Below are 24,066 nucleotides of genomic sequence, written 5' to 3'. Positions count from 1 at the left end.
TCTTCCTTCTTTTCTGTTTGGTTGTTTCTTTCTTCCTTCTGGTCCACTTCACTGATTCAAGTCCCAGTTTTCTTTCCATCCCTATTGGTTTCCTGTGCATTTCCCGTCATTTCAATCAGTTTAGCCTTCATATGTTCCTCTAATTTGTGGCTAAAATCAACCAGTTCTGTGAGCATTCTGATCACCAGTATTTTGAACTGTGCATCTGAGAGGCTGGCTATTTCTTGGTCACTTAGAATTATAGGCTCTGGGGCTTTGACCTGTTCTTGAGTCATAATGTTTGGTCTGTTGGCACCTGTTATATATGAGGGGCAGAGCCTTAGGTGTTCACCAGGGCTGGGTGACCCAGTTGCTGGGTTGTGACGATGTATGTGGGGGTGGGGTCAGAGAGGGAAAAAAATGGTGCTTTGCTTCACTCTGCTCTCTCAGGTTTCTGTCCCCTCTTCGGCTTCCCACATGCAAATTTGGCCCCTCTGGTGCTGGTTCCCAGGTGTGTGGGCCCGTGTACTCTCCAGGACCCTGTGGGTCTCTCCAACAAACTGTCTGTGAGTCTGGGAGCCTCTCCCGGCCCCTCGACCCTGACAAAGTCTTTCCAGTTGGTGCTTTCAGGCTCTAATTCCCGTCGCTGGGGCCCTAGTCTGAGCTGTCTGGCTCACTGTTCGCTCCTTCGCTTGGTTTATCTGCGCTCGAATGTGTGACCGCAGTCACCCAGCTGCCCTGCGCCCTCACTGGGTCCACCTGTTGCCACCCCACACCTGGGATCCACCAACCGCCTCCGCCTCCGCCTCTGCTCCTGGATGGGTCAGACCCAACAGTCTTTCTAGCCCCACCCCACTCTGCCACTGACTCCGCCCCTCTTACCGGTCTGGCTGAGTGGTTTGTTGTTGTCGTATTTCCATACAGTTCAGTTTTCACGTTTTGGCTGTGTTTTTGTTTCTAAAACTTAGCTGTCTTTAAATTTAGTTGTGGGAGGGGGCACAATGTTTCCATCTATGCCTCCATCTTGGCCGGAAGTCTCGTATTCTTGACATCTCTTGAATGCCGTCCTCTATATGAAATTTTACAAGGCAGGGGAAAAAGAAAGTTGACACTACAGGATTAGAAAAAGAAGAGGACTGGCCAGGTGTCTCAGTTGGTTGGAGTGTCATCCTGTACACAAAATAGGTTGCGGGTTTGATCCCAGGTCAGGGCACATACATAGGTTGCAGGTTCAACTTCAAGTCTGGATGTATATGAGAGGCAACTTATGCTGACATTTCTCTCTCTCTCCTTTCCTCTCTAAAAATCAATAAATAGATCTTTGGATGAAGAAAGAAAGAAAGGGAAGGGAAAAGCAAGGCAAGGCAAGGCAAGGCAATGCAAGACGAGAAAGAAAAGAGAAGAAAAGAAAAGAGAAAAAAAGAAAAGAAAAGAAAAGAAAAGAAAAAAGGAGAGGGAGCCAGAGCTGGAGAGAGTGTATGACGATATTCTCCATATAGACCTGGTACCCACAAATGTGTGAAAGGAAGTGGTTTCCTGTAAGGCCCATGTGTGAGGCACATGGAAGCTTGTCTTCAAGTTTTTTTGTTGGAAGAAAGACCAGGGAATGAGAGAAGCAAAGAACTACAGGAACAAGCAGGTTCTGCCTCTTCTCCTAAGGCTGTTAAGTCCAAGGACAAGTACAGAAAGTGAAGCCAAGAGTATCTAGTTATCATAAAACTGGTCCACATAAGCAAGGCCAGGCTCTGGGGGACAGAACACTATTAGAACAGGGCTCTTTGCCTTAAAAGAGAAAACTGGGAGAGGTATCCAGGCAAAGAGCCATAAGTACCACTTGAGATCTTGTTCCCTTTTTGGGTGCCCCAGGCGCAAAGAAACAGCAATCCTTTTGGCGAAGTGCTAAGAACAACTTGGTATCCATTTGCTTTTCCACCAAAGCCAAGGACGTCTGCTATTATAGACCTGAGGCCTCTTGAAACTTTTCCACTTTCACTTTCGCTCGCTGCAAATTTTCCCATTGTTAGAGATAGTGAAACATCTCTGAGTGGGGGTGGGGGCTTGTATTGGGCCAGGAAGTGATGGCAAGAAGCCTGTAACTACTAATTTCCTCTGTATGATCTTTAAGGAGGTCTGACCCTCTCCTGCCACAGGCTGCCTTTCATGGAGACCCCAGGTAGGCCTTGCCTCTGAGGCCAGCCTCCTGGACTGTCCCTGCTTAGCAGTAGTGGTGACAGGTGTGTGTGTGTGTGTGTGTGTCTGGATTCTAATTTCATGCTTGCTTTATTGTATATTCTCCATAATTTATGCTATAACTTCAATGATTAAATTGGACAATGAATATTGTAAAATACACACAGAATATACTTTAGTGTAATTGTGCTGGTCAGAAGAGAACCAGAGGATTTATTTCTAAGCGTTAATTCATAGTGCACTACAAGCAATGTGCCCTGAAGATGGGATACAAGTTGAATGCCATTTTGAGGACTGTCATTGTTGTCTTTTGGGCATGTCAGCAAATCTTTTGACCAGAGTGAAGTCTGGGCTTGTTGGTCTTCCTGCCCACCCCCACCCTATCTACACCCCAACAGTGAAAGCTTTGAAACCCTGATCTGTGTATGTTTTCTCAAGTCCTGAACCACGTAAAACAGCATCTGCACTTGAATATTTTTCTGGGCAAACTCTCTTATCCCCAACTTTAAACAGTCCCAAGCGTCTTCCAAACTGAGAAATCAGAACTCCTGCCCAAAAAGGACTGTCATTGAATCTTGCACATGTGACTGGGGTGTTTCTGTTCTGCTGCTGTTGCCTCAGGAGAATGACAAGGATGAGCCCAGGGTTCCCTAAGGCCTTCAGTACTTGCCTCTTGAAATCTGGCTTCAGTCCATTCCCCTGACCTAATGATTAGTTCTGATTTCAGCTACCCTCCCTAAGCTTTGAGGGCCAGGCAGTTCAGGATGGCAACCTGGGATAAAGCCATAAGTCCTCTGGGATATTTGGAATTACATAAACAGGAAAAAAAAACAACCCAAACTTTTGTTCTTGTTGGTGTGAAGGACCAGGATTATTAACTCTGTGTCTTAAATTTATACATCTTAAACCAAGGAGCAGTTGGGTGTGCTGGGCCTCAATCCCCCACAAAGTGAAGTGGTGAGCCTCACATACATCTGGAGTGTTCCCAGGCTCCCAAACTGGCTGCCTGCTCTGATATAAATGAGAGAGAACATATTTCCATCAATGGGAATTGGACCTTCTTAACCTAGGCCTCTCATTGCATTTGCTAACAGGCAAACTGGCACAGGTAGCATCCAAACACCTACACACATAAGAGCCACGGAATGAGACATGTTCTATTGCTACCAGCACTCCTGGCAGTGATGGGGCAAATAAAGAACTGATTTTCCTTATAAACAGGATTGAATATGATAAAATATGTATGTCATCGACACTGGCAAGTTAAGGTTAAAAAGATGGCAAGAAAATGGCTGGCTGGCTGGCTGGTTGAGCTGAGAGGCTTCCAGAGTAATGTCACCTTAACGACAGTACTAACAACTGCTATTTACTGAGGGATTACTAAATGACAGGGATGGTGCTCAGAACTGTGTGCTCATCATCTCTCCAAATCCTTACAATCCTTAAGGATTTGGATTGTTAGCTACTCTTTTTTTAAAAAAAAATGAATTAACAAACAAGTTCAAAGAGGTTAAGTGCTTGTCAGTGTCCTCAGCTTTGCCAATGCAGAAATTTCTGTGGCTCAGTCTACTGGAGTTAGCAGGTTCTAAGTTTCCGCCTCTTACAACACAATGTCATATTTCACTATATGTCAGGTGCTGGTAATAAGTCAAAATGGAGTGGATTAGTCAGGACTCTCCATTTCACAAAGAGAAGACAATCAAACTGAATAGGAAAAAATTGAATTTATTGGCTTGCAAAAAATGTCCAGGGTTAGTTTAGCTTCAGGCATGGGTGGATCCAGGGGACAATAATGGTTTAATGATTCTCTTTTTCAGTCCTTGTGTAGGCTTCATTCTCAGATAGGCAATCTGGTGAGATGGTTACCAGTAGTGTCAGGCTTATAACCTTACAGTTCTAAAGTCAGTGGATTAAAAACAAAAGAAAACACCTTTTCCAATTATTTAAAACTCTGGTCCTCCAACCTCCCAGAATTAACCGTTTCTATAAGATTGGTTTGCCTTAGATAATACAAGAACATATCCAGCCATGTAATATGAAAAAAGAAACATTTATTGAAGAAGATACATAATACAAGAAACATTATATATAGGACAATGGCGCCTCAGTCCCCTTCAAAGGAGGCACCTTGGGACTTCACACAGTTCTCCCAATCGCCATCAGCTGCCACATCGTATTTTCCGGAATCTCATCCATGGTCTGAAATCTCTACCATTTCAAAGGTGATTTTAGTTTTGGGAAAAGCCAGGAGTTGCAGGCACCAAATCTTGGCTGTAGAGGGGCTGAGTCACCTGGGTGATTTGATGTTTCACTAGAACACGTCATGAGACGTGATGCATGAGCAGGTACATTGTTGTGATGAAGCTGCCAATCACCAGTTGCCCATAGCTGTGGCTTTTTAATCACCCCAATATATTCAGTGATGGAATGTTCAAGCTTAACACAAAATATGATGCAGATTTGTTGCTCTACTTGTTCAGTCATTTTGAATGTGATGGCCACACAGTACACATGCTCACTCAACAGGCATGTACTGCCCGCACTGATGAGCACAGTGAAGTCATCATTGTTCACACATGCACATTCCAGTCCACTCTTCTTGGCTGCCAGGTTACACTGATATCATGCAAACTGTTCTTGTTATATGAACAATGGCTGGACTTTTCCCTGACAGACTGTGTATACTCATTCCTTACCCAGCTACCCTGAACAAGGGGCTGCAGGGCTCTGGTAAGTCAGTCTGGGTAATGTGCTCAAACTGGAGCCAGGGATAGTTAGCCTATGGACACAAAGTAGAGGAGGGCTGGAAACCCAGAGGGCAATTAATGTGCAGTTATCAAAAGAAGTGGGGATGGGTATTAGGAGGACAAAAGCAACAGATGTGTATAGTAGTGGGGGTTCTAAGAGAATAAATGAGAGTCCCCTATCTAATAAGGCAAGGGGACAATTTATTGATTTATGATGGGAGATATATGACTGGCTCAGGATCCAAATAGTCATCCACACAGGGCACTTCTCTCTTGTCAGTGAGTCTAGCTTGGGGCAGGTTGCTCCAGTAGAATAAAATTAGAATAAATGGAATTAGATGTTCCTCAGAGATACTTCCATCAAACTATTTGTGGACAAATTAAGTTCAGTTGTGAGAGAGAAAAAACTTCATATACAAACTATGTAAAGAGGATATATATTTATCTTGTAAAAGAAGTCTAGAGGTGAACATTTCAGGCCTGTATGGTTGGCTCCACATTCATCATGAACCTAGGCTCCTTCTCACTGCTGCTCCATTTACACAGAGCTGCTTCTCTTTCATGCTCCAAGGGACATGCTCAAGTTCTAGCCATCAAGCCTGTGGCTAGCCAGCAGAACAGAAGGAGATGGGCACATATGCTTTTAAGGACAAGTCCCAGAAGTTGCTCATGCCCCACTGACTAAAATTTAGTTTTTCTGCAGTGGAGGTTGGGAAATGTGGTATTTATTTTGAGAAGAAGAGATACAGGGAGACAACCAGTCTTTGTCAGAATGTGGCACCCTAATGGACAACCTTTTCTTGGCTTTAGAGAGTGACCTATCTAAAGGTTGAGGACTAGTCATCTGGCAATCAATCACCTTCAAAAGACAACCCTAAATATGTAAGACATAACTGTTAATCTTTGTTGCCCTCCTCACTTTTCTATTAGCATATTCTAATTCAGAAACACCCAGCCCTGGCTGGGGTGGGTCGGTGGATTGAGTGTCCACCTGTGAACCAAAGGATAGCCAGTTCGATTCCCAGTCAGGGCACATGCCTGGGTTGCAGGCCAGGTTCCTCTGTAGGGGGTACATGAGAGGCAACCACACATTGGCATTTCTCTCCCTCCCTTCCCCTCTCTCTAAAAATAAATATTTTTTAAAAATTAAAAAAAACCCCACCCAGTTGCAAATCAATTGCCTCTTAAAAATTTCCTAGGAGTAATTTTTTTCTTAAAAACATGAGCATGTGTTTCCCACAAGTAGTGAGATAGTGCCAGCATTTAAAAAATGCTGTTTCTCCAAACTCAATTTAAACTGTAATAGCCTGCTGTATGTCCTTCCATCTTTCTTTTGTGATCATTCATAGGTTTTGTTTTCATAAAAAATGGGTTTTCATGACATACATGGATCACTTTGTAACTTTTGTTTTTTCCTTTATTGATTATGCTATTACAAGTTGTCTCATTTTCTTCTCCCCTTTATTGCCCTTTGCCTTCTATACCCCCTTCCCACCTGCATTCCCCCACCTTAGTTCATATCCACGGATCACACATATAAGTCCTTTGGCTTCTCCATTTCTTACTATTCTTAACCTCCCCCTGTCTATTTTGTACCTATCATATATGCGTCTTATTCCCTGTACCTTTTGCTCCATTCTCCCCCGTTCCTCTCTCTGCTGCTAACCCTCCATGTGATCTCCATTTCTGTGAATCTGCTCCTCTTCTAGTTGTTTGCTTAGTTTGTTTTTGCTTTTGCTTTTTTAGGTTTGGTTACTGTTAGTTGTGTTTGTCATCCTTTTACTGTTCATAATTTTGATCTTTTTCTTAGATAAACCCCTTTAACATTTCATATAATAAGGGCTTGGTGATGGTGAACTGCTTTAAGTTGACCTTATCTGAGAAGCACTTGATCTGCCCCTCCATTCTAAATGAAAGCTTTGCTGGATAGAGTAATCTCCGATGTAGGTCCTTGCCTCTCATGACTTCAAATACTTCTTTCCAGCTCCTTCTCATCTGCAAGGTTTCTTTTGAGAAATCAGCTGACAGTTTGATGGGAACTCCTTTGTAGGTAACTGTCTCTTTTTCTCTTGCTGTTTTTAAGATTCTCTCATCTTTAATCTTGGATAATGTAATTATAATGTGCCTTGGTGTGTACTTTTTGGGGTCCAAGTTCCTAGGGACTCTCTGAGCCTCCAGGACTTCCTGGAAGTCTATTTCCTTTGCTAGATTAAGGAAGTTCTCCATTATTTTTTCAAATAAATTTTAGATTTCTTGCTCTTCCTCTTCTCCTCCTGGCACCCCTCTGATTGGGATGTTGGGACGTTTAAAGTTGTCCTGGAGGTTCCTAAGCCTCTTCTCATTTTGAATTCTTGTTTCTTCCTCCTATTCTGGTCAAATGTTTATTTCTTCCTTCTGGTCCAAATGTTGATTTGAATTATTCCACTGAACCACACCAGCCAAGGCTCTTCTTGCGTTCTGACTTAACTTTTTCTTCTTCGTTGTGTTCCAAATCACTGACTTGATTCTTGGCTTCATCCACTCCACTGTTGATTCCCTGTAAATTTTTCTTTATTTCATTTAGTGTGACCTTCATTTCTGCCTGCATCTTTTTTATTCTGTTGAAGTACCCGGTGTGTTCCTTGAGCACCCTGATAACCATGTTTTAAATGCTGCATCTGATAGATTGCTTATCTCCATTTTGTTTAGTTCTTGTTCTGGAGTTTTGCTCTGTTCTTCCATTTTGGCCATATTTCTTTGTTTCCTCATTTTGGCGGCCCGCACCCCCCCCCCATGTTTCTGTGTGTTAGGTGGAGTTGCTTTGACTCTTAGTAGGTGGCCTAATGTAGAAAATTGCACTGTGAGTTGGATGGAGTAGAGCCTTAGGTAATCACCTGGGTGGGCAACCCATTTGAACCATGTTGATGGAGTTTCAGATATGGTTTCATCACTCTGTGGTTCTGTGTGGGAGAGGGACAATGGCTGCTCCCTGGCCTCTGAAGTTTTGCCAAGGAGGATGTTGTCCCAGGGCACTTGCCCTCATGCCAGACACTTCACTTTCTCCCACAAGCCATTGGTGCCCTTTAAGCTGTTGCTCCAGTGGTGCTGGAACTTAGAGGGGGTGAGTCTGCATATGTCCTAAGTCTGCGTGGACCCTTTAAGAGGATATGCCTGAGAATCCCACAGTTTCTTCTGCTTCCCCAATCCCCACTGGTTTTTACAGCCAGAAGTTATGGGAACTTATCATTCTGGCACTGGAACCCTGTGCTGGGTGGTCTGGGATCCCTCACTCACAAAATCTCTCTTCTAGATTTTGTCCACCACATGTAGGTTTGAACTGCCCATTACACATCTCCACCCTTCCTACCTGCCTGAATTAATGTGACTTAATTCCTTGGTTGTCAGACTTCTATACAGCTCCATTTTCTGACAATTCTGGATGACAGTTGTTTTGTAGTTAAGGTTTTTGCTATGGTTGTTCAAGGAAGAGATGAGGAAGCATTTACTTATGTCTCCATCTTATGATTTTGGGTTATCTTTTTAAATAAAAATTTCTCTTTAAAAATGCGGAATTGTTTTGAAATAAATTATTACAGAAATCACCAATATACAAAAACAAGTTATGTTTGAAGTGGTGAAAGATGGAGCTTGAGAAGGAACATAAGAACCTTGTAAACAAGGATAAGATTTCAGAATAAAAGTTTAGATTATATTCTGAAAAAATGGGGGAACTACTAAAAGGTTTTAGGCAGGTGAGTGGCACAATTAGACCTATGTATCAAAGAGTACTCCAAACTGCTCTGCAAATAACAGTAGGGCAACAGTAGAGGCAGTGAAACCAACAGAAGAGCATCACAATAGTCTTAGCAAGATACTGTTCTTTGGACAAGGGTGATAAAAGTGAAGATGGTTTTGAGGTATATCTTCATGATACACCAAGAAAATTTAATGATTAATAGGAATGTGGTGTGAAAGAGAAGATAAAAAAGCATCAAGAATAATGGCCACACTCTGGTTTAACAAACATGGTGAAGGGTAGTACCATTTGTCAAGAAAAGGGAACACTGGAAGAGCAGATTTTGAGGGGAAAATGAGGGGATCAGTGTGAGGCATCTGTATGGTAATCAAGTGGGGGGGGATATACAGATGACAGGTGGATGTTCAGATCTGAAGCTCAGGCAATACATCTGATGACAGGAATCTGTAAGTTATCAGCATATAATTGGAAACCAAAGCCTTGGGAATGAGATTTTTGAGTCAATGGGGAAAGAACACCCAAGATACAGGAGAAATGCTGCATCAGCTGGGGTTCTCTGTATGTAAAGAACAAAAATCAACCTTGGCTACAGGATCTTTACATGGTTGTACGGGGATACCTTGTGCAGCCACATGTAACAGGCTGCTCAGCCAATGTTATCTACTGAAGGGACATGAAGTAGTTCACAAAAATTAGAGCAGCTTAACCAGGAACCTGGGAAATTGAGGAAATCTCAGTAATAGGAACTCATATGCCTCTTACATATTATCCTCTGGTAGCATGGGAAGGGGTATCTTCTCAAAGGAAAGGTGAGGCGTTATTCTCAAAGGCGGAGGGAAAAGACACTGGGTAGGTAAATGCAGCTACTAGGTTCTATGCTTTGGCTGCCAGTACATAGATTCTTTGTTGTGAACAATTTTGTAAATGCTCCCCCGCAACATACTGTAGAAAAGGCATTCATCTTCTCCCCAAGGGAGATAATGTAATTTCTAGTTATCACACACCGTGTCAAGTCTAAGATTTCTGGGTGACATTCATTCTCTAGTTCTTAACCCCATCTTGATAACCTACAATTTATGGATTTACTGATACAGTTAACCTTCACCAATACATCCATATACATTAGTGAGGGGGATACTGCCAACAAAACCACTCAGTTCAAATGGAGGGGAAATTTGATTGGACTAACTTGGATCATACTTGCACTTCAGCCAGGTGTTAGGGGCAAAGTACTGAAATGGAGAGGAGAGGTGGATAAAAAGACAAAGCAAATTAAGAGATAATGGGTAAAGGCTATACATCTTATTTTTACAGTTAAGTCACAGAGCTGTAATTGATACTTATCTGCTGTTTCTCCGTAAGCGCTACAGTTTTTCTTCAGGTAAGGTTTTATTTTTCCTTTTTGACTAATAATAGGAAGACCCCAATTTTCATTCCTGAGCTATGCAGGGATTGGTATTTTCCAAGTCTTCTGAATGCTCCCAGATACCAGAATTCCATAGCCTCTTTTTTGATTAATGCCTCTGCAAATTCCTTCAGCATTGTGATTTTTGCAATTTGTGGAATTAAATTCTTGAGTTGAAGTTTTGGAACTAAACACAGAGATTCATTCATCCTGGATGCAGGAAGGCCCTGGCTTCCCTCCCCCCACCCCGCCCCCCATGCCTGTAGGTAAACTTCTGGGTCAGAGCTTGTTGTCTTACTTTAACTTGTCCAATGTAACCCAAGTAACTAACCATTTTAACTCAATGGTTTTGGCCTTATTCACTTCCAGTGGTCCTATCGTCAACAGCTACTTATTTAAATCTTGCCTGCAATAAGCATACAATTCCAGATCAAGGGGTGGTAACTTTACTTACTGTTTTGCTACTATAACTCTTCACTGCCACTGCTGTGTCCCCCCACCCCTGAGGGACATAAAGCAAGAATTATTTATTGCCTTTAATTTAGTCTCAGTACAATAATCACTTTCAGATTGTCCATGTTCCTGAGGGTCTAAAGCCTACTATTTAACTGTTATCAATCTCAATAATCATTCAGTCATTTGGTTGCAAGCAAAGAAATCCTCTTTGGCTTAAAAAAAAAAAAAAAAAGGAAACATGAGCATATATGGTAGTCTGCACAAAGGCAAATCTATATAACCAGGCCTGACAATAGGAATCAGGGCACCTGTGGGGATGTCCTTGCACCCACTCTTAAATGCTTTCCATCGGAATGACTCAGATCCTATATACTTTTGTCATGTCTTTAAAACTCAAAATCCTGGCAGATGGGGGAGTTTTGATTGGATAAGCTCGGAGCACACATCCAACCTCAGCTAGGAGGCCAGAATACTATAATTTAGTTTCATTAATACCACAGAATGGGAAGAAGTAGTGGTCTGAAGGCAAAGTGGGGATCTGTCACTAAAGGAAAGGGAAAATGATTTGGGGGAGGCAAAAGCAAAGGGATGTCTACATCATTATTTTAACGATGGGAAGATGGGAAGAGCCTTTGCACCTAAAGATGTCAAGACACTGGTGGGAGTTGTCCATGCTGCTGAGAGTTCAGATACAATGTGTATGCAATGAACTTAGCAAAGCAAAACAAAACACCCAAACTAAAACAAACAAAAATATGTGGTTATTTTGGACCTTGGTTGCAGTGAAATCCAAACACTCATATTTCAAAGAAAATGTGACTTTTCTCTCCTGCCTAGTGTGAAAACTGCAAGAGGTCTTCATAAATTAACATCAGTTAAGAACTAAAACAATCTTTCGGTGACTGGAACTACAGAAATCTGGTATTTTGACACCTGAACATTTAAAGAAGCATGCCTAAAAAATTAAGGGACAACTACTGAAGCTCAGAGTTTCTCAAACAAGGTGCAGCAATCTGTCACTTTGAGTAATGGATGATGAGTATCTTCATCAAAATATTCACTAAGGTAAAGGTGTGCATTTAAAATTATTTGATGAAACAGGCTCAGTGTTAAGTAACTTGCCAAAGTCAAAAAGTGAGCACTAAAATTAAGAATTCTTTAGTTTACGAGTACTGTGAGTTGTGAAAAATAGTCCAATACTGACATGTATCAAGTTCAAAATCTCATAATCTATGTTGTTCAAAGAAAGCCAATAGGCTTTTCTACATAATTATAAACACAAATTTTAAAATTTGTTCATACTATATATTTTTATCAATAGCTTTTTCATGCAACATAACATGGCTATTTTCTCATGTCCATGCACAATTGAGTGTACCTTACTCATTTTAAAAGACGTGAGTTTTCTTAATATTTTCAGTGTAGCCATGACCTATAGTTTAATAAATATTTGGCCCTGTCGGGTTTCAATATTGGTATAGTATATTAGGACTCAATTTCAAGCAAGAGAGACCCAACTCAAAGTAACTTAAACAAAAGAGTATTTATTGGTTCACAAAACTGAAAAAATCCAGAGGATATATAGCTTCAGGCACGGGTGGATCCAGGAGCACAAACATTGTCTTCAGGACTCAAGTCTCCATCATTTGGCTCCGCTTTCCTCTGCACTGGCTTCATTTTCTGACTGGCTCATTTGATATGGTGGACTCCTGGTGGTCTGAGGTTTTTTTCATCCTACAAAGTTAAGCAACCTCAGTAAATTGAGTTTCTGAGCTTCCATAGTTCAGTAAAACTCCTAGGGTTGAGCATCACTGGGTCAACTTGAATCACATGACCATTCCTGAATCAATCAGTATGGTGGAGATGACTCTTGACTGATCAGGTATGAACTACATGTCCAACATGAAACTTAAGGTTAGGTCAGACTGTCTGAACTACGCAGACTGAAAATAGATATAGTTCCAAGAAACATCAGGGAGTTGTTACAAAGAGATGGAATGAATTGCTGGTTAATTAAAAATAGTATCAGTGATAAGACCGGATATTGTAAAAGTTTAATCTTTGCTCATAAAGTTGAATGATAACAGCTGGCACTGTTACTTTCTTTAAAAAAGTATTAAAACAAAAACAGAATCATCATGAGGATTATATCCTGTATTCAGGAAACTTATTGGAATGGAATAATCATGTCCAGTAACATACTCTGAATGATTCAATAGTTTCAATATAAAGTAACATGAATCAGAGAGCCCAACTATCAAGTTGACATAACGCAAGACAACTAGCCGTCCAATGGCAAATAGGATTTTCAAGTCAGTGGTAAATTTTAAGTTCATGGAAAACTTTTCTTGTGTTCAAGTCTTTTGCCAAGTTGAACATTTCTCATTTCTGAACTGGTGATTGACTCACTTCTATACTATGGCAGAAAAGAGAAACTAACTGCTTTTAATCTGCTGTACTCCTTTAGATGTGGTAGAAGCGGTCCCAGGTGCTGAAAATGATCAAATATATACAGGTTTAGAGGCTTCCTCTGTACTTAGAAAAAAAAAAAAAGGCTGCTGCTGGTCAGAGCATACAGCATGGTCCTTCCTGTTGAGAACATTGAAGTCCTGGTGGGGTGAGGTGCAGGTTGCTTCTGTTCAAAAACCCTGGTGGAACTGGGTATAAAACAGGCTGAGATCAGTTGTAATCATCTTGAGGACACAAGTCTGATTGCACAAACATGTCAACAAAGGCAGGAAGGGGCTGAGTCAGATAAATAGGTAAGTAGGGTACCTTCAGCAGGGCCAGCCATACCAATAACCAGGATATAATATGGAAGAACACATAGTTTAATACCAAAGCTCTGTAAATTAGTTTTTACCCTGAGCGCTCCAGGGTTAATCTATAGCGTTTACTCTGGATACAATTTTCTGACCTTAAATAGCCAGTTAGGTACAGCAGCTTTCATTTTCCTGCTCATTTGCCCAAAAATGTTCAGCTCAGGAGAAGGCTATATTCTCAATCCAACTGAGGTTCTGTTTAGGTGTTTATGCTACACTTGTGAGTGATAGGGTTCATCATAGTTGGCCCTACTTTCTTTGGTAATCAAGTCTCCATCTTCTGTGATTCAGCACATGTCTGGGAATTAAAAACAAGTCAAGGCCTCAAACTGGTTGAATGGTGCTGCTGGACAGACTTAGATGAGATTTGAGGCATGGAGATTAGTAGGTTTAAGTTCCTAGGCTTGATTTTTAGGCTTTTTCATCCATCAATTCTGACACACAGTATTCATTAGACTCTTGAAAGATGGTCATCTTCACTTTAAGCCCCTCATTTTGACTGAGTTGGACAGGATTAAAGGGAATGAATGGCAGTATAGATCAACGTCTTTTTCTATACAGGTGAAAAAAAAATCCAGCTGATATTTTGAAGGTAAGAAAACTGAGTTTGTAGGTATTTTTTTCTTCACAAATAATAGTTGTATATACAAGCAGGATAGTCATCTTTTTTGTTTGTTGATGGTGAGCAGTCTAGAGTAACCAGACTTAGGCCACTTGAATGATCTGCAGACCAAGTCACGTAATCATAATCCTTTAGTGGATGAGAGAGATATAAAGAAACCACTCCCAACATTTAACCAGTGCATTCATTGGAGTAGTTGAGGACAGTTGGCTTAGTTCAACTGTGAAGTATATGACATTTTTCTCATGATATCAATCAAAGTTTAGTTGTTCAACATAATCTGGTCTGGAAGTTCATAAGTTGAATCCTTCCTGCAGAAACAGGTAAGTTGTTTCAATGCCTGATAGTATCTCATGGCAAGGAATGAGGATGGCCACTCTGAATCAGTGTAAAACAGTATCAAGACAGCTAAAATTCCATGCACATATCCACAATAACGGACTGTGGTCTTGTGACATTAGAAAGCAGCAGCAGGAAGTTTGAGGCTCCTGACAAAATCTTTAGCTGTAGGTTTTGTAGATGATTTTCATGTCTAGATTTCCAGGAAGGAAAAAAAAAAGTAGATGACACACCAACTTGAAAAGTCCCAGCAAGTAAGGTATCATAGCCTAGTCAAGAGGCCTACCTCAAAATATCCCTAATACCTAGAGCTGATGGTAGCAGACATCATAGGACCCACCTTAAGGAAAAACGCTCAGTGGCATAAAAAATTTTCCAAATGGTCACATTTTAAATCACATACATGAGAAAAGATGTTCAGACTGTTTCTTGTGGATCAAGTCTTACATGTAGTTAGAGATCAGTATTCCTAATTTTAGGGCAGAATATGCCAGGCAGATATACCAACGATGGAGGAATCGTTTTAGCTTTTTAAAGGTTATTAGCTCATTTATCCCGGAAACAGAAGTTGAAAAAAAACCAAGCAGCAGTAACACTGTCACTGGTTGAGTCAGAGTAACTTGTAGCTTGAGAATAAGATGAATGATAAAACCAGGTACCCTTCTGGTTAATGTTGCCAATGTCTGAATTTTGCTTCATAGTTAATGGTTATCACTTGCATATGAAATAGAGTACCACAGCTGATGATGGGAGGTCCAAATGTACAAGTTGGTCTACTACGGCCTCAATGAGGCATCAACTTCAACACCTGGCAATTCAGGTATTCAAGGAGAATCAAGACTTCAAACTCACATTTCAAGTACCACTAGAGCATCTGGTATTTGTGAAAGATGTTGGGTAAGGGGGTTTGTCAGTGTTAAGTATGTAGGAATCACTCAAGTCTATATCCAAACCCAGCAATCACTGGAAGTCCATCAGGGGGTAGAGGGCTGTAATTTTAGGTCCAGTTGATAACCACTTTTGGCCCATATAACTTCTTGGGAGGTGGGCGGCAGGACAAAGACACACCAGTCTTCTTAGACTTTCCTGAGTTTGCCCACAGTAAGTATTCCTAAGAATGTTCTGCACCACCTGAACATGGACTATGCTGGGTAGAGGTACAGAGCAGAATACCATTCAGGTCAAACATATTGTTGTCTAGGGCAGTGTTTGTCAAAATGTGTTCCGAAGAATTCTAGGTGTTGTAAAGAAGTCTCCTTAGGTGTCACCATGGTGGTAAAGAAAGATGCTTGTAGCAGGTTTCAGGCCCCCCACTCCTGGTTCATCCAGAGCAGCTTCACTTGTACTTCAGGTTTCTGCATAGTTTTCATTCAAAGGGCTTCATGGCCACGAAGCCTTTGGAAAACCAATGATCTAAGAGTAAGTTGTTCACAAAATGCTGAAATACAAAAAATGTCACAGAAACCAAACTGTGAGCAAAGCCTTTGGTAAGCCAAAGTGTTTCCTATTCATTCTTCCCCTAAGGTGGGCTACATTTACAGAATTAAGAAATTAACATTCAAATCTGCTATAAATTCTCATTGCCTGAAACTGGGCTTGTGACTATCAGAGAACTCTATTGATTTTAAGTGACAACAGCACTGGGGTTTTTACAGTCAGCTTACAGCTGAAAAATGCATTAATTTCTTTGGTAAATATTATTCCAAGAATTACATGCCTGGATGACTTCAACTACTGATAAGATCTCAGTGGGCCACAACTCAGAAATTCTAAGAAAATAACTCCCTATTACTCCTCCCCATTTTGCACTTTTCCTCTTCCCTTTCCAATCTTCTCACCCACCTGAGATGCAATGCCCTTGAATTAGGTTTACAGTACAATTCTAGGGACAGAGAAGTAATGGCTAAATGTCATAGAACCCATCCAAATTTAGATGAATTAACTTTCCCATACCCACCCACCACCCATATTCTCACAAATCTTCTAGAGGTTCCCTTGACAGAAAAATCAAGGTAACGGTCAAGATAAAGGACTCTCAGATCATGGACACATACTAATTCAAAGCACTTACTGATAAGAAAAAGAGGGGGAGGTTTCAAAGATGCAGTTTATTCCTGGGGTAATCTGTTGGCATTCAAGAAGCACTGGCTATGCCATCTTAAGGCAGTTGCCTCATTATTAAAATGCTACAAAAATAGCATTCTTTGCTTGATTAACTTAAAACTAGGCTAAACAGTTGAATGAGTTTTTTGCTCTAAGCCCTCTGTGATCTTCTAATATACTATACAGTATTACCAATCTGGGAGAAGACAATTTACAGTATTTTTACCACCTTACTGGACTACAGAAACTATACATGACATATGTTAAGGGACATGTCATATATATAGACACACATGTATAAACAGCATGGCTCTAAATGGATGGCTCATTTTGTGTAAATATTTGGGGATAAAGAACAATAGCTAAGATCTTGGGTATCCTAGGGTCTAAGACTTAAAAACAAATAAAGAGGGATCCTCAATCAAGTAGTCTTGTCTTTGGGAAGACCACAAAGAGGGACAAAAGATCTCTAAGTACCTTCGTGTTTCATTTTGGGTAGTGTTGCTATCAGATGAAAATGCGTCTTGTTGACTGGATAATCTATCATAGAAGACAACCTGCTCCTAAACCTTAGGGGCGTTTCCATAGAATTCTGGTCCAGGTACAGTTTATGACATCCTGGTTGAGGGTATATGAATGATAAGGAAGCTGGAAAACTTTTCTGGGATTCCTAACCTGCAGTCATTTTAACACTGGGTTAAGTAGAGGCTAATAATTCCAAGGAGAGAACTGGACTGGGAGTCAGAAGGCTTGGCTTCTACCACTTGGTAGCTATGTCACCTTGAATGACCTTTCAAATCCCATTTCCTCATTTGCAAAAAGGGATTATAATTTCTGTGATTTTGGTAATTGATATTAATACATGTAAAAGTGCTTTGAAACTGTAAAATACGATATAAACATAAGGGTTTACCATATAGGTTCTACCTGGATGTCTCAAGAGGCCTTTTCTGGAATCTGATTGAAGCCTTGTGAGATGCTGTTAGGTAAAGGATTCCTTTGTAAAATTTCTTACATGTGCATGAAAAGTTCTGGTTCCTGAGTAATCCCAATGAAGATGCTATGAGGCCTTCACTGTGCCTTTGTTTTAATTCCAGTAAGTCAGAATATCTGCTTTCTTTCAGTAGGGTACTACAGATTTGAAGTGGAAAAAGAACAGTGTCCAGTGACATGGATGGGATTCTTGATACATTTCAAACATGTGAGACTGTGGGATGCGGTCCAATGTTGTTCTCAAGAAGATGTTGCCATTCTTCAGTGTTGAAAACGAAAAATCCCCTGGTCGAAATTTACTATGTGTCTTTGAAGGTTTGAACTGAAGAAACAGAATAAACACTCATGGGCCTTTGTTGTGATTAAACAGCTTCCTTTAGCTATTTGGCTTCAGGAGTTTGACTTCACATAAAGGGTGGTACTCAATCTGGGCAGAATAGGACACGAGTGGGTGAAGGCCACATCATGATGGCTGAATGCTCCTAGAGTCACAGTGGTCCACTGGAATGGTGTCTTCTTCAGTAGTAAGGTAATAGGAATCACCATGGGCAAAAATCCAGGTACCAAATCTGTAGGCTGATGGAACAGCACAAGGAAGATGGTGAGAAAGTTCAGCAACAAAATAAAACAAAACAAATGCATGGCATTATCAACACCAGACTCTAACACCAGCGTGGGCCTACTGTCAGCACATTAGCTGCCTGAGGGGTACTAATTACTGAAAATTTGACAACACTAAAGGGGGGAAAAAGCCTTAAAATCAGTGATGATAAGAACATAAAGAGTTCTCTGGGAAAGACTATTGCCCGACTCTTGAAAATAAACTGTCTCTGGAACTGCCCTAAGTCTCATACTTTGAGGGGGAGTAACTTGATTGCATTCAGGCTCCTGGGCAGTGGTTGGTGGAGAAGAAGGGCTGCACAAAAGGGACAAGAACAAAATTTAAGTTTACATAACACCAAGGTAAATGAGATACTGTCCTCCTTCCTTTTCTAATGCCTTTCTTGAATCATCTTATGGGGAAAAAAAAAGCAGCTGTCCTTAAACTTCATTTTAGCAAGATTCCATCTTGAATGGGGGAGAATAAAGTACCTAGGCAATAAATCTAGTCTGTGGACCCTTCTGTAATAATCTATACAATTTTTCAGTTTCTCTTTGAGGGCTCCTGAAAGCTTTTTAAATTCAGAATTAAAAATAATAATAAAAACATGAAACAAAGGAATAAGCATGGCCCATAACAAGTGATTTTTTCCTTAATCAAGAGTAACCAGGTTATCACGTAATGATTAAGCAAGCACTTACTGAATGCTTATTCTGAGATAGCCTGCTCTCTAAATTCCTCCTTCTATTAAAAGCTTCATCATATGTGGTAGTATGTGTGGGCAAAGATTCGTTAAGACAAGATCCCTTTTTCCTCAATGGGTTTGCTGTCTGCAAGAGAACAAAGGAAGAAAAGCATGCAAATAACTACTTTACAGGGTATCATATACAAAGATAAAAGATATATTAACAAAAATTTTACAAGATTATTTCTGGCTAAAGTTAAAAGACAGATGGAGAAGAGAGCATCTGAGATAGATATTGAGAAAATGGTAGAGTTTTGGCAGGTGAACTGGAGGAAGACCTTTTAGGGCAGGAAAGGGAGTATGAACAAAAGTGTGGAGATGGTAAAGAATGATTCATTTTGGAAAACTGCAAGTACCGTAGTTCACTTTGGATGCAGTGTCACCAGTTTGCAACTGAGGATCTGGCAGAAACTCAGGACTTCGAATTCTCCATAACGGTGCTGGTGGCATTGTTTGTTTAGTCAGTCTCTCTTCTGAAAGTGAGGTCAATAGTCCCAAAATTCAAAAATAAAAGTATCCAACTCCAGAGTTCTTGTCACATCCTCATAATCTCCTGCAGGTCCCCGTCTTGCAAATCTGGAGCCTATGCCGTGGCTACACTGAAAGACAGCTGCTCCAGCTAGTGCAGTATACTGTAGTGACACACTTTCAACCTCCTATCCTGGACATCTCACATTTTGTCACAGAATTTCAAGCTTAGAGTTCCAGTTGTTTTTTTCCCCCTTCTGCCAACAAAAGCATCTTATCACCACAGTCTTGTGATTCTTTTGTAGTACATCCAGATTTTATTACAAAAAACCTAAAAGACCAATACATCTTTCTCCAGAAAAGTTATTTCTCTGGCAGTGAGATCATTTGTCTCTGCCCTTTAGGTAAAGGGTACATACAGTCAATTGGTTTTTTTCCAGATATTTGTATGCAATAGCAGAACCAGGTAACACCTAAGCAGACAAAATACACTTAAACTTGTGTGTTCACTTGCTTAGAGCTGTATCACTCCACAAAACAAAAATGTCTGAATTCCAACTGTTCAGACATTTTTATAGTGTTTGCTGGGCAATAGCCTGGAATTAGATAAAAGCAGCTGACAATTAACAAAGAAGCAAAAAAACTGGCATTTTGGCCACCTTAGTAACACACTTGCAAGCAAATAGAATACAAAGCAGTCCAGGAAAAAGTTAAGCTTTGAAACACTTCCAAACCCACTGATGGTGAGGTTCAGCAGAGGTTCTAACAAAACTTTTAAGCGAATGTTAACCTTCAGTTAATAAAGATAACCCCCAACATCTTCAGGAATTCCATGGTTGGTCTGTTCCAGTGAGCCAGCCTGCTAAAAATCCACCTGCACCATTAATTAGCTAGACTTGGCAGCACCATTTAAAAAGAAACCTGCTCATCACCAACCATATAGACTAGGGATATAAAATAGGAGCAAGTAACAGACGGCAAACGTGGTTGTGGAAAATGGTCAGTGAAAGAGTCAGAAAGGCAGTCAGGCACCAGTATAAGCAGCAACAAACAGTTAATGGGCCAAAGATTAAATATGTTTCTTGACACTAGAGAATATGTCCACTCTTATTTTCTGCTGCTTTATAATGGGTGCCACAGTACCATATGCATTAGCCACCCTTCAGACACCCTATGAGGAAAGAAAAGACTCAGAAAAGAAGCCAAGCAGTGGAGTGTTGTTACCCCGAATACCCATTATGCACAAAAAAGCTCACATATCCCAGGGATTCAAACAGGGGCTTCGAATTGGTTGTGAAGGATCCCAAATGACATCTAGGCCTCAGTTTCCTCCCTATAGCATAAACAAATTGTGGTTCTTAACTCTTCAGGGGTGATACCTCCTTTTGAAAACTTGTTGGAGATGGATCCTCATTCCCTTAAAATACACAGTCCCACTAATTCTGCATACAATTTCAGGGAGTTTGGGGATCTCCAACTCCAATCCATGGTTCCCAGGTTCAAAATCCATGGATTGGGCAATTACTGTTTTCTTACAACTCAAAAAAAAATGACAAAAGATAATTATCCCTTACGTACACCGACGCTTTATAGTTTATAAAGCGATTTTAACCCCACAAACATCGGTAGGCAGAGGAGGAAACTGAGGCGCAGACAGATTACAGAGTGACTTGCCTAAGGTCACTCGGCCAGCTGGTGGCTAGGCCCGGAAGCAAACCCAGTTCTTCCGACTCTGGAGCTTGTCTCCCACCCCCGAGCTGCCGCCAGAGCTCCCGCCTCTCACTAAGGCGGCATAAGGAGAAAAAGGCAAAGTAGAAAGCCCACCACCAACCATCCCCCAGCACCTTCCTGTGCCTCCAACTGGGTCCTTGCAGGCCCCGAAGGGTGGCGCCAGGCCTCCAGGCCCGCCCCGGCCACCCCCGCTTCCCCGGACGCGCCAAATCCCGCCGCCGCCTCCCCGGGAGCGGGGCGGAGCAGTTGCCCGCCACCGCCGACCACCCGGACGACTCCTCGTCGAATCGCAAACGCATAGGCCGCCGCCCGAGTTCTGCGTACGAGAAGAAAGACACGGCGCGAGCGCCAACGGCCACCGGGCGCGCGCCGCGGCGGCCGGGCCTGCGCCCCAAGAGCTGGATGCCAGAGCAGGAGAAAGAGCCGCCAACCGATCGCTCGATCGACCGCGCGCCCGCTCCTTCGCCCTACCAGACCGGGGAGGGGGGGAGGGCGCGCCAGGGCTTCTTCGAATTAGGGGCCTGACTCCCCGGCGAAGAGACAAGATGGCTCCTCCGGTCCGCTCTGCAGCTACCGTCCCGGCTGCGTCGCTCGGCCCGCCCCCGGTACTGTTTCTTTAAATGGCGGAGAGGGTCAGGAAAGCAGGAAGAGAGGCGCGTTCTCTCACGTGACAAGGGTGGACCCAACTAACAAGATCCGGTCACGTGGAGACACACTGTCAACCAATCAGAGGACATCGTTTTAGGGTGGGGGTGGGAAGACCTGGGGCTCTATGATTGGCTGAATGCGCCGCGGAGGCCTCGCGGGGGTTTGGGGCGTCGGGGAGTGCGCGAGGCAGCCTGTTTCGTGTGCGCTAGCGGAGACAAAGCGGAGGCTGAGGTGGCCGCGGAAGCGGCTGCGAAGCAGCCCTAAAAGCCCAATTTCGTGGTGCTGAGTCCTGTCATCATCTCATTCATCGCCCGGGCGGCTTGTGTCGTGGCGGCGCTGGCGGCGGCGGCAGCGGAGGCGGCAGCACATGGTTCCAAGAACGCGCTGCGGTTATAGGGTTCCAGTTCCGTGGGGAGGGACAAAGGCAGCTGTGATCGCTGGGCAACGCCCGGTTGGGTACTGCGCTCTCCATTGCCCTCGATCTGGGCTTTGAAAACTGGGCCTGACTCCTATTCCTGAGGACAAGCCCGAGAAGGGCCTGAGAGGCTGAGGAGAGGGGGAGGGGCGCGCGGCCCTCTTGAGGGCGGGTTATTTGGGCGGGTTAATTCTGAGGCCTTTTAGTGGGCCTTTGTGAGGTAATTTGACCCACGAGCCGGGGAGACTGGGGCGGGGCTCGGAAAACAGGAATCCGCCATCAGCGGTTAAGACCTCTTTCAGTTGGGAGCTGGTGAAGCCGGAAGTATCGCCATATATACTCCACATCGCTGTCGCCGGTCTATTGTCTTTTTTAAGGATCCTGGGATCATTGATGGCGAAGACATGGGTGATTGTCCAGTTTTATAACGGAAGTTGATAAGTTTCCGGATTGGTAAGTTTCCGGATTGCTAAATTTTCTAGAAGAACGAAAAAGGGCTCGAAGAAAACGAAGATCGAGCAGTAATAAAGCCGCCAACTCCGTACCATCTACTTAAAGATCATCCACGTTTCGATTCGTTGAACTATCACAACTTAACGCCAAAGCTCTTTAAGACCGCAGATTTATTGACATAGTTCTATTTGAGATACTACATCAGTCTGAGAAGATAAAAACCTTGCAGGAGAAATCAATTGTAGTTTTAGATATCTGGATATATTTTGGATAGGTACTCAGTAATCTTGTTTAATTGTGAGGAGCACAGACATAATTACCAAATCTCTTTGGGAGGAATCCTGGACAATCTATTCCGTTCTAAGGTAATCCATTAGTTGGTAAAGGACTGGACCTCACTGCACTTATGGCTTTCACAAATTACAGCAGTCTGAATCGAGCCCAGCTAACCTTTGAATATCTGCACACAAATTCGTAAGTACCTATAGGCGCCACTGTAGTCACTGATAACTCCTTTCCTGATACTAGTGTGGAAATCCTCTTCTCAGAAAAGTTTGTTTTTTCATCTTTGGGGATGTATCGCTGGATGAACTGAGATCAGTGAAATATTTCTTGCTAATCCAGAAGAATACGACCATTTATTGGATCAAAATGTATTTGATGAAATGCAAACTAGTTTTTTGAGGTTACTATATCAACTTCTTTCTCAAGCGTTTGTTAGGAATCCAACAAGTACTATTCTTTGGATCACCAAAAGTTGGACTATCCTAGTATATATGTATATATATATTTTTAGTAACAACAGCCAAAACAGTTTGGTTATAACAAGTTTTATTCTTTCTAACAAGGAAAAAAGTGAATGAAGATATTTAAATGTCAACTTATTAGAAGAAAAATTTTTTCCCCAGCAAACAGTTGGCTTTATATTCCTGGGAAATTAATCCCCACATCCAACATAGTTTTAATATGCTAAGCAGGAAATGGCAACTTGTTTAAAACCATGATTTAAATAGCCATTCCCAAAACGTGTGCAAATCTCAGAACACGTAGAGTGTTCGTGGTTCTTTAGTTCATGAAGAGATTACCCTCACTCCACATTGGTCTACAGTGTTTCTGGGTCAACCCTTACACTCACTCATGGAAGGAAGTGATTGTACCTACTTAATGTTTTAATACGTTTCGTTTGTCACTTTTGAGGTCAAGGTAAGTAGCCTGACATTTTAGGATGTGGATAGGTGATGAGCACCTAAATGATGACCCAAAGATTTGAAGAATCATTTTCAGGGCTGAGAATTACTCAACAATAGTATAGTAATTTTTATCCTTTCATGGGAAAGGACTAAGAAACAAAACCAAAACCCTTAAATTTTCAGTTTCTGTGATCATGTCTGTAACTTTTTGTTTGTTATCTTTCCTATCAAGGAAATAAAATTTCTCTTAAGTGAAATGAATTACCAAACTAAGAGCCTGGATTTATTTTGCTTTGTGTAGGAAGCTTATTGAACTAGTGTGTTTGAGTAGGTAGTGTAGAGGTTACTTAGGCAAATTCTTGTGCTGTAGATGGTGAATCTGAAATCCAGTTAGGTAAGTTGCTGACTATAATACAGCCTTGG

At 41.9% G+C, this 24,066-nt stretch overlaps 1 protein-coding gene and 1 long non-coding RNA gene across 5 annotated transcripts in view; one reads left to right on the top strand and one right to left on the bottom strand.

Moving 5' to 3' along the window:
* Positions 1-12,037: 12,037 nt before the first annotated feature.
* Positions 12,038-21,031, bottom strand: LOC118991300 (uncharacterized). Of its 2 annotated transcripts, none has more exons than XR_005067382.1 (4): positions 19,095-21,031; positions 18,695-18,823; positions 17,313-17,968; positions 12,038-15,734 (listed from the first exon to the last, which is right to left on the bottom strand). It is a non-coding gene; the product is annotated as an uncharacterized LOC118991300 (long non-coding RNA). The 2 variants fall into 2 exon arrangements; XR_005067381.1 differs by having other exon boundaries at positions 17,327-17,968; positions 19,095-21,030.
* Positions 21,032-21,043: 12 nt separating this feature from the next.
* The window catches only part of MORC2 (MORC family CW-type zinc finger 2), a 41,910-nt gene continuing 38,887 nt past the window's right edge, over positions 21,044-24,066 (top strand). For all 3 annotated transcript variants that reach the window (XM_037052530.1, XM_037052529.1, XM_037052528.1), the window contains exon 1: positions 21,044-22,927. In XM_037052530.1, the coding sequence (XP_036908425.1) occupies positions 22,860-22,927 (68 nt within the window). In that variant the 5' untranslated portion in view covers positions 21,044-22,859. The remainder of the gene's footprint in view (positions 22,928-24,066) is intronic.

Source organism: Sturnira hondurensis, unplaced genomic scaffold, assembly GCF_014824575.4.
Source record: "Sturnira hondurensis isolate 20B ecotype Veracruz unplaced genomic scaffold, ASM1482457v3 Scaffold0007406, whole genome shotgun sequence".
NCBI lineage: Eukaryota > Metazoa > Chordata > Mammalia > Chiroptera > Phyllostomidae > Sturnira > Sturnira hondurensis.
The sequence above is the reverse complement of the archived record's forward strand: the minus strand, read 5'-3'. Positions and strand labels throughout refer to the sequence as shown.